Source organism: Acinonyx jubatus, chromosome B3 (assembly GCF_027475565.1).
Source record: "Acinonyx jubatus isolate Ajub_Pintada_27869175 chromosome B3, VMU_Ajub_asm_v1.0, whole genome shotgun sequence".
Classification (NCBI taxonomy): domain Eukaryota; kingdom Metazoa; phylum Chordata; class Mammalia; order Carnivora; family Felidae; genus Acinonyx; species Acinonyx jubatus.
In genome coordinates this window covers 43,157,903-43,175,138 of record NC_069386.1, presented here as the reverse complement: position 1 = coordinate 43,175,138, position 17,236 = coordinate 43,157,903, and the positions used below count along the sequence as shown (strand labels likewise).

The 17,236-nt window shown below is 46.4% G+C and overlaps 1 protein-coding gene across 3 annotated transcripts in view; it reads right to left on the bottom strand.

The window, feature by feature from the left end:
• Window positions 1-17,236, bottom strand: part of RORA (RAR related orphan receptor A) — a 714,362-nt gene that overhangs the window by 341,646 nt on the left and 355,480 nt on the right. Inside the window, exon 1 of one of the 3 annotated variants that reach the window (XM_053223940.1) lies at window positions 1,355-9,993. The exons of the other annotated variants lie outside the window; for them this stretch is intronic. Within the exon in view, the coding sequence (XP_053079915.1) occupies window positions 1,355-1,568 (214 nt within the window). The 5' untranslated portion in view covers window positions 1,569-9,993. Of the gene's footprint in view, window positions 1-1,354; window positions 9,994-17,236 lie in introns of those variants that run through there. 3 annotated transcript variants of the gene reach the window in all.

Genomic DNA, 17,236 nt, shown 5'->3' with positions numbered 1-17,236 from the left:
CCCTGGTGAGATAAACTGACCTTGTCCTGGGCTCTTAGAGGCACTAGAAGTATAGGTAGAAAAAATCTCGTACAGGGACGGCTATGTGTGTGTCTGTATCACTGGTAGCGGCTTATACAGAGGCTGGCAACCAGGAGGCACTATGACAATTTTTCTGCCTGCCTAATTGAAGGAAAACATTTTAGAAGGTAAATAAAGAAGGAAGATTCCCAAACTGGAAGAAGATGAACTAAGAGTCTGTCGTGCTTAGCAGGCTGGACCAGGGTCAAGCAGGAGAGTCCTCCCTGTGGGAGGACCATCTATGGTACATGAGCTACGACAGCGAGAAGGGAGCTGAGTGTGCTGAGCTGGCCCTGAGATGGTTCCAGTAGGTAGAGGAAGGCCTGAGTCTGTAGCAGCAGTTAGAACTGCTTCCAGAGTGAACTCTACTCGCTGGGGACTGACTACTGCCATAACATGGGGGGGAGGGGGTTGGTTTCTTTGTGGGACATTCAAGCCTAAGAGAGCCTACTTGTAATGGGAAGAAGAAGGTGCCTGTTTCTGCGACTCACTGGCTTCGGGTGACCTGTCCTCATCTGTGTGTCCTCAGCATCTGTCCCAGAGGGCTCTGCAGCATCCCTGGAGGGCACTGAGGGCCTGGCATGGAGCTGGGTGAAGACGACATCTCCTGGGTCCTCAGGCTGGATTTGGTCCAGGGCTACCTCTGCAGAGCCAATCTCTCTGCGCTTCACCAAGAAGTGTCTGAACACTGAATGCAGAGCCAATGACACCTCAAATCCTGTTGTAGCTCTAAACTGCAGCAGGGCTTGACCTGGGGAAAGTTAGTTCAGCCTCAGGGTTCCCATTAGGAAGAACATCATGACAGCTAGATGTTTGCTAAGCTGTTTTCTTCTCTCTAAAGGGACCCTGCACGTGTCCAGCCACTGCCAGACTGGCAGAGGAGAGATGGGAAGGAGCTCTGGGTTAACCAGCACACTTGTCACCCAGCCCCCCTCTCCCCTTGTCCCAAGAACGAGTGGGTCTAGATTCTGATCTGTGACAAAGAAAGGATGTGCTCATTATCCCCTAAAGCTTGCATCCGTGGCCTGCAGCACGCCCGACAAAGCAGTCTGCCTTTTTGCACTGTGGTAACTGCCCTTGAAGCCTGACTGGCTGGAGCCCAGTTGATGGTTTTTTGAAAGCTGTTACCCCCAAAAAAGCAACGCTGAGTTAGGTGTAGAGATAATGATCTCTGCGCTGTCACACCACACGGGGAGGGAGGGTGGCGATAATACCACCTTCTTCCTCGACAACAATAACTTGCAGAAGCCAGAGAAATTTGGGCATTGAGAATAAAAACATTCACTGCGCTTACCAAGTGTTGAGTGACTCTCCATTAGCACTGTCAGCAGAGACCTGCAGGAAACAACTTTGCCTTGTTTTCTCCCCACGCCACCCAGCAGCTGACAACAACTGCCCAGAGACAACACTTGGAAACACTTGCCCGGAGACTCCAAACATTCTGCGGTGGCTGGGAACGCTCTCATGGGCCTCAGGCACTGCAAGGTATCCTCACAGACCTCTTGCATTCTGAAACCCAAGAGGAATCTAGGGCTGAGTGATTCTGTGCGACTAGAGAGAAAGAAAGAGGAAGCAAAGCCACAAGCTGGATGGTTCTGTGGCAGCCGCCACGACCACCGTCCGACCAGCAGGTCACCTGGCGATGGGTTCTCTCTCTCCCTTTCTGTTGCTCTTGCTTGCTTTCCCTCCCTCTCATCCTTTCCTGGGACTTTTACTGCTTCTGGAGAAGAAGGCAACTGCCCTTGCTTCTGCCATTACAAAGAAAAGGAAGATGAAAAATACCACTGAGAAATACCCCACTGTTATTCTGGAAGTTAGAAAAGAGGTCAAAGAACCTGCTTTTTCTGTCCCTTTGGGAGGGATGCTTCCCTAAGGAAGGGGGTAGGTGGGAAATAATAGAATTCCAAGGCCACAAGTTGACATTGTGGGACCGACACCACCACTCCCATCCCTGTGTTGTCAGTCATCTTATTCCTCATTCTCTACTTCCCGACAATGTTGCTCTCGCTTCCATCTCCTCTTTCCTTTGGTCATTAGTGTTTCAGTTCATTTTTCCTCACGAGGAAAGTATAGACCATGTAAAACCATCTCGAACCCTTTGTGCACAAAGCATGACACAAAATGTACAACCAATCAATGTGCCCAAAACCACGGTGTTGGGACCTGGGTCGACAGTCACCCCCACCCCCAGGACAGAGAACACGCACACCCCAGTCTGGGTTGATGCCATTTTTGGTACATCCTCCTTCATTTTCCTCTACTGCCTCTCAGCCCAGGGACCAACTCATCCTCCTCAGCCATCTTCCTTTTTAAAGGTCTTGATTCTGTTTTTCCATTCCATTCCCTTTGCTACCTCCCTGGGCCCTCATCCATTTTGCTTGGACACCAATGGAGCCTGAGCAGGGTCCAACATTCCTTCTTGCTTCCGGTGCACCCCAAATTGATGACAGGTGGAGATTTCCCCAAACATCAATTTCTTTGATGCCATTCCCTGCTGGAGTATCTTCAATGGCTGCCCATGGGCTGAAGGACAACATCTAAATCCCTTGCCTTGGCAGAAAGGAGCCTCTATGTTCCGGCCCTAACTTACTTTTCTAGACCTTAATAATACTAGGTTTTTTTTTTTAAAGCTACCATTTATGGGGCACTTACTACATGCCGGGCACAGCACTAAGACTTCATCTGAGTCTGTTCTTCTGAGAGTCGTACAAAGTCCTGTTACCTGCCCTTCGGAGATGAGAAAATGAGGCCCACAGAGATGAAGTGACCATGAAAAGCTGTATGCTGAGTCAGTGGGCCCAGCACTTGAACCCATGTCATTTGTTATGATACCAAAACCTGTGGTGAGGATGGTAACAGGTGCCCTGTGCTGCAGCCAGACCATCCTGGGCTCTGCCATCTACATATGCTTTGGCGGCCATGGATCACCTCCGCTGAAACCCAACTGAGGACCATGTGCAGAGGAGCCCTCAATGCATATGACTTGAGAATGCTCAGCCTTCAGAGTAGAAAACAGGGTGACAAACATGACACGCAGCCTGGGAGGCACTGAGTGGCCAGGCAGTGGAAGCAGGCCACAGCATCTGCCGGGTGAGGGCAGTGGTGGTGGGGCTGGAGCTGGTTGGATCTATCTGAGCCAGAGGACAACTGCGTGCTGTAGCCCCCTCCCCCTCACTCCACCCTCCTTTTCTACCCACTGCTGCTGTGTGGCTCCCAGAGCCCCCTTCCCAGGGGGCATTCTCCGAACCTCCACACCCAAGGACGACTCAGTTAGGAAGCTGGGTTCTGCCTCCCTCCTTCTCCAGCTGTTTTGCTGCTAGGAGATGGAGGAAGGGGCATCCTCACTGGGCCTCCGGGTGATTCTTCTTCCCTCGTCCAAGGCACAAAACTCCCAGAGCCCCTATGTTAACATGAAATGCTTCTGGTCAGACTCTTCCATCATAGAACATTCTGGGTTCCTAAAAGTTAAAGAGGTAAGGCAGAATCAGACACAGAAGGAAGCCATGGAGGCCAGCCCCTCCATGAGCAGGTGAGTTCACTGGAGCCTGGACAGAAAGTACTTGTCCAAGGTCATTCAGCCTGAGAGTGGCAGAGGCCAGGCAAGGCCACGAGTTCTAAGTCTCCCAGGCACAGAGCTCTTTGCCTAGCCTGGCAATAATGTACTGCCACCACCCAAACCAATGCCTGCTTCTACTGTCCCTGTGGAGGTCATGGTTAAGTGCCCACTGACTTCCCAAGAGCCACATGAGCTATAAAAGCAATTCTTCCCATGTGTCTTTCAAGGTGTCAGCAGAAGTCAAGGACACTTTGAGGATTCACACTCTGACCACAGCAAGCCAGGTACTAGGAGGGTTAAATCACTTGTGAAAGGAAAGCCACAGGCTGAGTCAGAACCAGGGAGAGACTGGCAGGCACAGCCCTGTCTGGCTGGGGAAGGCCAAGGTCTTCATTTTGGCAAGGACCCGTAAGGTGTCCTCCTGTCTTCCCGGGGGGTCTGGTGCACTCATTGGGTTTAAATCTTAAGGCGAAAGATCCTAGGACACTACGTGCTAAAAGTGCTTACAGCTGAAGATCCCAGGATGCTATCCCCGGTGCTAAACATCCCAGGACAATGCACAGAGCCCTCCTCTAGCTGGGTCAGCCCACCTTTCTCCAGCCTCACCTTTGTATACCTGCTCTGCTCAAGCCATACTAAACATAGCCCACATGTCCATATCTTCCTTATCTCTTTTGCTATTCCCTCTGCTGGGAATACTTTTTACCTTTTTAACTGGAATACTTGTACTTGACTTTAAATATGGATTTTAAATGTCTTCTCCTTTTCATAACGTCCCCTGGCTCTTCCTTTCTAGTCCCCTTTGTCTGTCTTCCTTCAGAACTGCATTTATGGCACCTCTCGGCCCTTTCTGGGTTAAATCCTAGCTATTTGTTAACATGCTTTCTCTCAACGGCTACGGTGAAAATCTCTCAAGGACACTGGCTCAATCATATTCATCTTTGTCCCCTAAGTAGTTGGGTCAGTTCCTGACACATAGAGGGAAAAAGAGAATTCCCTGCTTAAATTAAATAGAAATACGTCTGCTTAAGGAAAACTTTGCTCCAAATTCCCAAGTGAAAAGCCAATAAAGGTTTTCTTTTCTAAGAGTAGAGCAAAGGCCTCATTATAGATGAATGGCAAGGTATCATTTTACAAGCTGCTGCCACGAGCAAACCTCCACACACGCCTAAACGCACATGTGTGTGCATGCATACACACATAAAAGCTGGAAGGAGGTGGATGCTCTCTGGCAAGGTGCAACAAAGAAGATAAGATCACCTTGCTGCAAAAGAAGGTAAGGCACGTGACCATGTGGGTAACCCCAGGCATAAACGACACCCTCAGCAAGGCCCAGCTTAAATCTAACCACATCATCTTTTCATGAAGCAGACATGAAAAAGTACGATTAAAATAATTACAAAAAGGGTGGTTTAATGCCTTCTTGCCTCGATGGTATCAAAGCTACACACTCTGGAGCTACTTGGGGAAACAATTCTCTGAGATAAGAAGATGAACTATCCGCTCAGGAGAACGTGCAGGAAGCCAAGGTAACTGGGCAACACATAACGAAACAGTTTGTGGCTAATGAGCCATCTAAACCAAAGAGTCCCTGGGCGGCATCAGTTGTGTAAGCGAAGGAAACCAAACCCACCCTTGCCTCAAAGTGAAGACTTTGTGGGTGCCAGTGTGTGTGTGTGTGTGTGTGTGTGTGTGTGTCCTAACCAAACATTATGGCTAAAGTGAAATTCACAGCTCTTCCACCTGTGGCTGAGACTAGTATAAAATGAAAATGTTGAAGAGTTGAGACTTATTTTCACGCAGCAGCCCTGAAGTCCCCTTCTGGTAACTCCGCCTGCTGTGTGACTATCTTGCCGAATGACCAGTGCTGCATCAGTGCAAACTGAGACACCGGCATTGGTTGATCAGCATATCCCAGATGGAGATGCAGAATTCCAGCATCACAGTGTTCTGATACAGTTCGGTCTGAATTCTCTGAGCCACAGCGACAGGTGTCTTTCTCCCTCTGGAGCTCTGCTTACATCCGGTCCATGTTTTACTGCAACATGGTTTTTCCATCAGTCTTCACCCAGTAAGCCTCCCAAGTAATCTTCCCATGATTATTTCAGGTCCCAGAACTAAAGAATGTGATAGCTGGGATGGGTTGCAGGGCATTTAGATTCCAAACTTACAGACTCAAAGGCTTGCTATTGAATCTCAGGTCTGCATTAGTCAGTGCTCTTTGCTTTGGGGTAAGTTACTTAGCCTAAACCTCCATTTTCTCATCTATATAAACTGGGAAAACTTTACTTATGTAACGTATGTAGCACAATCACGAGCACAAAGTTAGACGTCACGGTGTGGAGCCATTATTATTATTGCCACCATCATAATCTATCCAAACCCTCTTGATTTCTAGAAGATCTTGAGGTCCAGAGAGGTAAGGTGCCTTGTCCTAAGGAAATGAGTCTTGGGCGATCCAGTAACCATTGTCCCTGCTAGGTGATGACTAGACCACAGGTAGTAGCACTCAGAAGTAACTGAGTTCGTGGCAGAACTTCGATCTACTGATTCTCAGGCCAGAACCTGACCCAGTGTATCACAGTGGTGCCATGTACTATTATTTATTATTGCACAGTTATTTTTTTTTTCTTCAGCCAGGTCTTAAGTCCCTGGGTAGTAGGGACCTCATGCTGCTTAAGTTCCTCCAGATTGTAGCACTTCACAGGTAGTAGACAAATATTTGTTCACTGGCTGATTGCAAAGATGGCTGCTGATTTTGAAAGCAACAGGTTTCCATCGAGGCTGATTCTCTCCCACACCATCATGTCCTTGTCATTTTGGGAAACTCACCCAAGAATGTCTTGTGCTAATGTGTTATCACAGGGAAGCATTCCACCCCTTTTTGGGATGCAGATATAGATCGCTCCAGATTGCAGGCACACTAATTAGAGCCACTGGTAATTTCACTGCTGCTCTAAAGCCCCAAAGCACTCACTGAAGGCACCTTTGTCCTTGCACATGAGAGCTTCTGTCCCTACATGTCAAAACAGCCAAACTGTCTTTTGATGGTGCTGCTGGTACTCACAGCCCAGATGTCCGGGTCAAGGTGCCAGCCCACCAAATCCATCATCAGAAGGGAACCTGGTGCCATCCCTTTTCCGGAAAGCAGTGTGGCACAGATCACTGGCTCTAAATAGGATATTCTAATAAACGTTGCTGTTATTTTTACTGTCTTGTGCAGTGTTGAATATGCTTCTCCTAAGCTGGCCTTTATGTAACCTCCATGACCTACCTTTTTAATTCAGATCTTTATTTTCTATTTCATAAACCCTTTTAATTTAATATCACTGTAAAAATTCTAAATGAATATACACGGTGTTATTGTACTAAGCCTTTCAGGCTAGACTTTTGTGGCTAGTTAGTATCAGGGACGGGTCGCTGTGAGAGCACAGGAAGGCATGGGTACAGCTTGGGAGCGTCTGAGATACAGTTCTTGCCTAGCAACTGATACCCTCTTGTTGCTTCATTCAATTTTTCCCATTCTTGACCTCTGCCCTTGTTTTCCATAATATTGGTACAATGAGTTGAATAAATGGCCCTGTCTATAAAGAAGTGGGGAAAGTGTGGCTTTGGCTAAAACTCTCAGGGGATTAAAGGTATGAGGGGTAGACAAAGAGGTGAATTTAAAGACCACTCAAATGGATAGAGATAGGTGTTCCTTGGAGGTTCCAGCCAGGCAAGAGTCCACTCAGAGTGGACCAGGGGACACATTCCTGTCTAGAATCTATTATATTCTTATGAAGTTGGGAATGGCTAAGGGCAGTGACATGTGCCCCACATTCTGTGTGACACCCCACTGTTCACTGCTTTTTCAAACATTCCCTGAGTAGACTCTTCACAGGATTGTGAGGACCGTGTCCAGAGGTGCACTGTCCAAAACGGTCGCCACAAACCACAGGTGGCTACTGAGCACTTGAAATATGACTAGTCAAAACTGAGATGTGCTTTAAGCATAAAACATACACCAGAGGTTGAAGACGTAATACTTTTTTTAAAAGAAGGTAAAAATATCACATTCTTATGTTCTTTATATTGATTACATGTTGAAATAATATTTTTGATGTATGGGGTTAAGTACATGTTTTATTAAGAATAACTTACCCCGTTTCTTTTCACTTTTTAAAAATATGGCTACCAGAACACTTAAAATTAGAAATGTGCATTGCATTATATTTCTACTGGCCAGCACTGCTTTAGACAATTGACAGAGAAGTTGTTTCCATTAAAGTATGGATCAACCCAGTGAAAAACACAACTCTTGAGTCCTCTGCCAACTCCCCATCACACTCAGAATGAAGTCCATGCTCCCACTCTAGCCCCCATGATGCTGAGGCACCTGGGCCCTGCCTACCTCCCTGGCCTCCCTCTGGATGCTCATTCGAATGAGTTGGAACCTTCCTCAGAAACTCTAGGCTCAGGCCAGGCTCATGATCTTTGCAGGATGTTCTATCTGGAATACTCTCCATCATATGTTTTTGTTATTTGAGTGTCATCTCAAATGTTACCTCCTGAAGAAAGCCTTCCCTTGGGAGGCACAATAATGTCCCCTGATGACGTCTACATCCTTTCTCTGGAATCTATGATTAGGCCACCTTATAGAGCAAAAGGGACTTTTCAGTTATGATCAAGTTTAGGATTCTGAGATGGGGAAATTATCCTGGATTACCCAGGCAGGGAGGATCTTTATAAGGAAAAGAAGGGGGTAAGAGAGTCAGAGTTGGAGATGTGATGACACAAGCAGAGGTCAGAGATGTGCAGGGCCAGGAGCCAAGCAGTACAAACAGACTCAGAAGCTGCAACAGGCAAGAAATGGATTCTTCCCTAGAGCCTCCGGAAGGAACACAGGCCTGCCAACCCATTTTAGACTTCAGACGTCCCAAACTGTAAGATAATAAATATGTGTTGTTTAAAGCCAAAAAACTTGTGATAGTTTGTTACAGCAGCAACAGGAAGCAAATACACATCTGAACCTGAGATTAGGTACCACCCAATTTCCAGTTCCTCTATTCCATCCTTCTAAGTTATTCTTTTATTGTTAACAGACGGCATCCAATTTATTTGTTAATTTGCTTACTTGTCTATTTTTAGTCTCTCCTGACTAGAATGTGAGCTCTCTGTGGGAAAAGACCTCCTACTGCTTTTACTATTAGGGATTCTCCCTGTTGAACTAATGCCTGGCACACGGTAAATGCTCCTTGGTCTGAATAAATGGTTTATGAATGCATAAATGACAATGGGCTATTTAACAGATTTTCATGCAACCAACTGGATCGAAAAAAGTACACCCAAGGAAATGAGATGAACAGTACGGACAGAGTGCTCACTACTTATAAGGTACATGAGGTACTGCAGAGATGTAAAGAATTTGATGACCCTACAGTCTCTGTAGTGAGACATGTATAGGCACATGATAAAACAATGGCCTGTGGGGTATTAAATGGCTGGAGTCAAATGGGGGTAGGACATTGGGTATGAGCAGTGGTGGGCTCATAAACGAGCTCTCAAAACAATACTGATGGCCTGATGTGTAGTTCTTGCCAGTTCTGTTTAAATGCTCCTAAAGTGACTGCCTTCAAGCTGCCACTGCAATGTCTCTGAATGTGGCTTGGGGAAGAGTCAAGTAGGATCTTGCTGGGGGGGTGGGATTTCAAGTGGACCTAGAAGAGTTGAGACGATGAGGATAGACTCAGGAGAGGGCAAGAGGCATGGAGCACACAGAGGTAAGGATCACTTTAAGGCTGGTGAAGTGGGGGGATCAATGGCCTTTGTGGCTCCAGGGGGTTTCTCTTCATTGACACAAATAGAAATACGAGATTAACTAGAAGTCACCATGAGAAGGTGGCTAGAGACATGTGGGAACAGAAAATCTTATTGTCAGAAGGATCTTGATGATTTTTCCAGCCCAGCACCGATTTTAATGAGTCGAGGGTGGAGTTAAGAGACCTGGCTAGCAACACCCAGAGAGGAACAGTGAATAGTCCGTGTTTGCTGAGCTGGTTTAGAGGATATCTTGCCCTGAACTCAGGCTGATGTCCTCACTTATTCTGCCTCTCCAACATTTGATGACTGACACAACATGCAGCACCCCTACAATCCTATCATAAAGATGTGCAGTCAAATGAACTTGGATTCCCAAAGTAACTCTCCCTGGAATTCCCATTGTTACCCAGGTGTCACTTCCTCTAATTCATAAGCCTGGGTGATTGGATTCTGGGGATCCTAGGGTGGTGTTTAAAAAGTTGGTATAGGGGCACCTGGGTGGTTCAGTTGGTTGAGCATCTGATGTCGGCTCAGCTCATGATCTCACCGTGCGTGAGTGACTTCGAGCCCCGCTTCGGGCTCTGTGCTGACAGCTCAGAGCCTGGAGCCTGCTTCGGATTCTGTGTCTCCCTCTCTCTCTGCTCCTCCCCTGTTCTCTCTCTCTCTCTGTCTCTCAAAAATAAATAAACATTAAAAAAAAATTGGTATGTATGTTGGGGGAGCTGGATTGGCTCAGTCAGTTAATCATCCAACTCCTTCTTGGCTCAGGTCATGATCTCGTAGTTTGTGAATTCCAGCCCCATGTTGGGCTCTACACTGACAGCACAGAGCCTGTCTCAGATTCTCTCTCCCTCTCTCTCTCTTCCCCCCTCCTTTGTGTTCTCTCTCTGTCTCTCAAAATAAATAAATAAACGTAAAAAAAATTCAAAGAATAGTTGGTGTGTGGGGTCAGACGGTATCTGGATTTGACTCCTGATTCCACCATTTCCCAGTTGAATGATGCTGGGGAGGTGACTTGATCTCTCGAGACTCTAGGTTCCTCATAACTAAAATGGGGACAACAGTCCTCCTCAGAGGTTTCTGAGAGGATTACATAATATATAAGAGACACTCATGTCACACCTGGCACACAGCATGTGCCTGATCAGTGTGCACAATGGCAGGGATAACAGTGAAAATCATGTTTTTCCCCTTCTCGAGATCCTGCCAGACAGAACCTCATCTCCAAAGCTATTTTCCTAACAAGCCCCTTCCTGCCATCCACATCACCTGTCTGTTGTCTTTGCTCTGAGCAGAAGCCCTCTCTTCACATACCCTCTGGATAACTGGTCCAACGGCCCTCTCAGACCCACGCCTTCCTTGTTGATCACTTTCAGAACACACATTTGTTTGTGTGCAGGGTGCAACGTTTTCCTTGCTTTGGGCGTGTTTCAATGAAGGACAGGATAAGGCCATTATGTGAACACCGGGACAACAATGAAGACAAGACTGCTTTCTGAAAAGCACTAAAAAGCTTTATTTTGCCTCAATGGCCATTATTTTCATTCTTTTTCCTCCACACAAAGCAGCGGAGCACATTTCATTCAGCCCGTTGCTGAGCGAGTGGGTGTGAAGATGCCATACAAACAAAAGAGGTAACATATTGCTGTTGTCAGGTCTCTTGTTAAGTGCTCTGCGAGGTGGACTGAGCTTCCCCGCCAGCCCACTGCTGGACTCATCAGGAACAACAATGCCCACGTATATATAAATACAAAAACCCTACCTAATCCTTGACATGGTTACACGACAATTTACAAGCAGGAGCCGGATTTCAAAAATCGCCACAACATAAAAGCGCAGTGTTCTTCTAAGATGTTGGCAACCTGTCACCCCCTCCGACAATTTTAGGCGTTAATCCTGCCGCCATGGAGATCTCGTTCCCTGTCTCCCAGGAAGAAGGCATCATGGCTCTGTTCCTGACACACCAGGGCCCATGGGTGTGCCTGTGAAAGGCTTCAGTGACGTGAGCTTGGAGCAGCCATGAGCCTGGGGAGCAGGTAAAGTTCGAGATACCAACCCAGTTGGGGTGGTCTGGGTCCCAGGCTGTCCAAAGCACACAGCTCAAAGTAAGAGAAAACCACTGACTCCTACTCTGAGTTTTCTGAACATAAAAAGCAACTTCAAATAGCAGGAGGAAATAAATCTTGGTATTCTGTAAGTTTTACTTTATGAAGGACATTTAGTGGCTTTGGTTCATGGCTGTGTGTGTGTGTGTGTATCCCCCCCCACCCCCGCCCCCGCCCCCACAATGGTTTTCCTCCCTCCTTCCTCCTTTTTGCTCAGAACGTCACTGTGAACTGTGAACTGAACAGTTCTCACTGTGAACTGAGAACTCTTCTTCTGGATCTCTGGATGGTTCTGAAGGAGGAGGAAATGTTTCTTGATAATGTCTCAGCTCCTGAAGGCCAAGACTCTGCTACATTTCCCGCAGGCTCTCCCTAGCGTCTTGCGTGTGCTCGCATTATAAATACTAAGGGAGCCAGTGAAGGAGCAACGTCATCATGACATGTCTTCCCATTTCACCATCCCCATCAGGCCTTATCAGAAGGACCCCTGCCCTGGCTACACACCAGTACCTGAGCTTCAGTCGGAGGTCGAGGGGGCTGTCCGGTGTATTTCAGTAGAAGAGGGTCATGTTTAAGAACACCATCATGGGTGTTCTTACTGAACAACCATGTGCCTGGTGCTGTGGGGAGCATACTACATGGGTAATGTGATCTGTGTCTGGGGGCCTCCTCTCCCCACCCATCCCCCAGCTGTGTCCATGGCTGGCATCCTGCCTTGGCACACAGAAGCTGCACAGCACTCCCCCACTTACCAGCTGTGTGTGACCCTTAGAAGTTTATAACGTGTACAGTGTGTGTAAGTTCCAGTCTCTCGGGTGTAAAATGAGGAGAGCAACACCTGACTCCCAGATGTCTTGAGGATTAAATAAAATTATGTAAGAAGCACCTAACACAGGGCCCGGCACAAAAGGAGGTGCTTAGAAAATTCTGGTGGCCGGCTTCTGTTTGATAAGCAGCAGTAAAAACCAAACAAACAAACAAAAACATTTGAGGGAATGAGATGAACACGTGGAAAGTAAGCTGGGAACATTATAGACTTATTAAATAATAAAGAACCAAACAGAATAAATAACAAGATCTCTCGGGTGCCTGGGTGGCTCGGTTGGTTGAGCGTCAGACTTTGGCTCAGGTCACGATCTTGCAGTTCATGGGTTCGAGCCCTGCACTGGCTCTCAGCTGTCAGCACACAGCCCGCTTCAGATCCTCTGTCCCCCTCCCCCACTTACACTCTCTCACCCTCTCTCAAAAATAAATATATATTTAAAAACATTATTAAACAAAACAAGATCTCTGCTATGGGCTGGAGCTAGGCACAGCTCAGGGGGAACTAAACACTCTGGCTGAGTCTGTATTAAATAGTTTCATGGAGAAAACAAATCTGAGAAGGAACTTGCAGAAATGGCTTAAGTGGCTATGGTCCCCTTCGAATAGTAAGAGTTCTGGTACAATAAAACATGCCGTTTGAAAAAAAAAATCCAAGTGCCAGATTCATCTCATGATCATGGGGGTAAAATGAATATGAGAAAGAGCATGGGCTGGGCCAGGTGGTACAAAGGCCCTGTTCTGCTAACAGCATCTTCCCCCCCCCCCACCCCCCCCGGAAAGGTCACCCGTAATATCCTTTGTGTCTATAACTGTGGCAATTAGTAATAGCCCCCAGCTTAGCGGGGAAAGCATTCCTTTATGACAAGAGCCAGCCAGACACAATCTTTCTACTCAGAGTTCAGGGTGTATATATGGGGAGAACCAGGCAGATTCACACTGTACATGCTTCCAATTAAAAATACAGACACTGAAAAGCAAAATGAACGTCACAGAAAAGAAAGTGCTGCCACCCACTCTTGGCCTAAAGGTCACTGTGCCTCAGCCTTGGCCATTATCTCCAGCCGCAAAGGTCAGGGGGGCTGTCTGCATTTCTGGGGAGTATGTAGGCTTTCATGAAGCCTCAAAATGACTATTGCTCTGACACCAGAATTAGTGATAAGCTCTCAGGAGAAGATGATAATAGAGAAATGGAGTGACTGTAACCTTTTCTACCATCTCTCTTGTCGGCTCCATGAAGCAGAGTCACAAGACATAAAACGAGAAGTTTCCACATTCTACAAAAGACTACAAGACTGCTGACTTAATTGGGTGCGTAACAAATGGCTATACCATTGCCAACAAGAAGACATCAAAGAGGAAGAAGCAAGCAGCGATTAAAACATCTCATGACGACAGCCTGGTGTGGAAACGGGCTCAAAGCGTATCTGGCCAGGTCTCGATATGGCAGTATAGGGCGTTAGCCACGTGGTTCTGTGCATACTCGGATCACTGGGGCCTACCGTGAGCAACAATACCAGATTTATTCGCAGAATTTCAGGAAATTTAAACATAGAACGCACTGGACTTGGAGTCAGACAGACCTGTGTTCAAATCTCAACGACTGTCCACATGTGATGGGCAATTTAAATCACCTTTTATCATCGCTGTACTCTGCTTCCATAGCTTTTGCACCCACAAAGTTGGAATGATCTTAGTATCCACAGCCTATAGTAGAAGGTTAAATTCACTGACAATTAAATGTGAGAAAAGATGGAAAAGTCCTTTATAAATTAACAGGTACAATAGAAAAACAAATAGTAGTTATTATTATTCATGGTAACATCAACTCAGAGATTATCCATATATAATGTTGAGGCAATGCTGCTTCTCTGTATTAGACCCTTCTAGGAGAGAAGATTTTCTGCTGTTGATGATTAACTGGAATCTGGGAAATGCTACACATACAACTATTTAGGTGAGACTATTCATAAAACACAATAAGAAAAGTAAACCAAGGCACAGAGCACGTGCATGAGCATATAGCTGAATGCGGCCTTTGACGGGTCGGTATCAGAAACAAAATTAGCAACTTGTAGCAGTTCAGCTAAGCTTCCTAGCAACAGAGATACATAAATAACAACACCTAAATGGAGACTATCAGAAAACCACCGCAACCTTAGGATGTGCTATTAATCCCTCCACGTGGGCTCTTGCTAAAGGCATCTGACATTTTTCAATTCATCCAGTGTTAACAGGAATAGGGAATTTGATGTTTACACCTGCCAGGTATAGAGGATGAACAGGAATGACAGTTTGGTAGTTCAAAATATTTGACCCATTTCTTCCCAGCAGGAAACATATTTTAGTATCGCCAACACCCTAAAACATAGAGAATCCCTGAACATAGCAGTAGGGATTTTCTTTCTCAAGTTCTATACCTGACCCTGGTGAAAAAGTCTGGAAAAGATGCTTGTAGTCATTTTGAGCATAGCTTAGTAATAAAAAAAGTAGCTGACTCAGGCTCAGGGTCTGGGACAGAGCCTCAGATCATGTTCCTCTGCGTGGCTGACCACCCTGACGATGTTCCTGGCACTGCTTTATTGGCCTGCATGTAACTCATTGGTAGACACAAGCTACTTGGTAAGATGTGGGAGAAATCTGTTCTTTAAAGTTTCCCGGAGCACTGGGTATCAAAAGAATGAAGTGCCTCTTGGCCTTTCATGTTGCAAACTAGAGAGAAAGACACAGCCTAGCAGGGCGGCTGAAACTTAGGATCAACTTTTATGATAATACAGAAACCACATGACAGATTGTATAGGCGCCTGCCTAACTTCTGACTCATTCGCCAGGTGCTTCTGCTCTCCACAGCTCCAAGAGAGCGTGCTGAGGAGATAAGCCACTCTTGTCACGGGCAAGAGTTTTCACTTGAAGTGTTCGGACCCCCTATGTCTCCCCTCTCTTCTTTGTTAAAGAATCTAGGCATAGGTGTAAGATCATTGTGTTTCCACCAGATTTTCCAAGGATTTTTTTTTTCTTGCTGCTCTTCCCCCAAATTCCCCTCCAACATGAAGAACCAGCACAGTACAATTCCACCTGGTGGAACTGGGCAGGTTTGGTGATAAGCTCAGGAAGGAGGACAATGGCAGAAATGTTTGTTGCTTTACAGTTAGTCACGTTTGTGTTTACTCTGCCACGGTTCTCCCGTGGGGCAAAAGCAGAATTTGACTCCGGTCTTGGAGGGCAAGTGTGTGGTGTCGTACATTTCATCGTTTACCCTTTTGCAATGCTTGCTTATTAAAAAAACAAACCTGTCTCTGTCTTAAATCTGAAGTGAAAATAAAATACAGATTTGTGGGCTTGCTCCGCAGGTAGTGAAATCGGGAATCCTGGTGAAGGCCTGGGAATCTAAGCTTTCAGCAATATCAAGCGATTCTGAAACTCACTGCAGTTGAAGATGACTGTGGCGACGCATCCCCAACAATCACGGCCCTTAACGGGCCAGAAGTTTCTCACCACCAACCGAGGATATGGCTCAAGGGGAGAAGGAAATGTGGGACACAAGGAGAAAAGCTTGGGTAAAACGCCGTTCCTGGCATAGTTGAGGCCACAATTAAGTAGCATGATAGATACTGTCTCTCAAGAAGGAAGCCCCCCAAATGCTTCCCACCACTCAGCGTTTTATTTCCCTTCCAACTCTCTCCCTAGCAGTATTCACCAGTATTCACCTTGGTGGAGTCTCCCTCACCAACAAGTCACCTGTTAAGACTTGAGCTCCAGTGGCAGATCTCCTGAATGGAATCTCTTGGGGGTGAGATCCATTCTTGGTTTATAGAATTACCTACTTATAAATTGTTTCTAGAACTGGAACGGTCCTTAGATAGTATCAAAATACATTAGCTTGCCAATCCAGATTTGATTTGATCTGATTTGGTGTTTTGAGAGACAGAGTGAGTACATGAGTGGGGGAGGGGCAGAGGGAGAGAATCTCAAGCAGGTTCCACGCTCAGCACAGAGCTTGACACAGGGCTCAATCACACAACCATGAGATCAAGAGTTGAGCCAAAATCAAGAGTTGGGTGCTTAACCGACTGAGCTACCCAGGCGCCCTTGGACAAGCCAGATTTTGGAAGCCACTGACACGATGCATTGATACTTTTACAACTTGAGAAATGAAACAAAAAAACGTATATACACACATACACAATATTATATTATGTACGGATCAAGGGGAAAGAAGAGTATTCTGTGAAGATAGGCTAGTTCTGGCAACTGCATGTTTATCTCAAACAGAGCGACAGAAAAAGTGTCCCCTCTTCTCTGGCCAGAGAACATGTGGAGAAGGAGCAGAGTTTTAGGTGTCATTTCAGAGATGAAGGACAGAGACCCTGGGCCATCAGAGGAGTATACAAAAAGGAAAGAGAGGGAGAGAGAAAGCTGTTCTGGATATAGATAAGCTTAGGAGATGGCTCAGAGGAGGAGGAGGGCAACTGGGCAAACTGTGAGCAAATCTGTCAGAAGAGGAAGGAGGAGTCCTAACAGCGGAATATCAGAAAGACAAAGGAAAATCTTGCTCCTAATCTGTATGTAGAACTCTGCAAGGATGAACAACAGAAAGCCATTATGGCTTCATTCATTCATCCATTCTTCATTCAATACACATTTAGTGGGAGCGCATCCAGGAATGGGTGACATATGGCTGGTGCCCTCAGCCAGGAAAATAATGAGAGACATTTTCATTATGGTGGGGCAAGGGTTATGATGGATGGAGGTTCGGGGACATGTGGGCAAAGCGTGACAGCAGACAGAACATGTCGGGGAAGGCTTTCTCGATAACGTGGCGCCTCATGAGGCTTGAAGGGAAACAGTGAACAGAGGTTTCATTCATAGGGGAAGATACCAGGAGACGGAG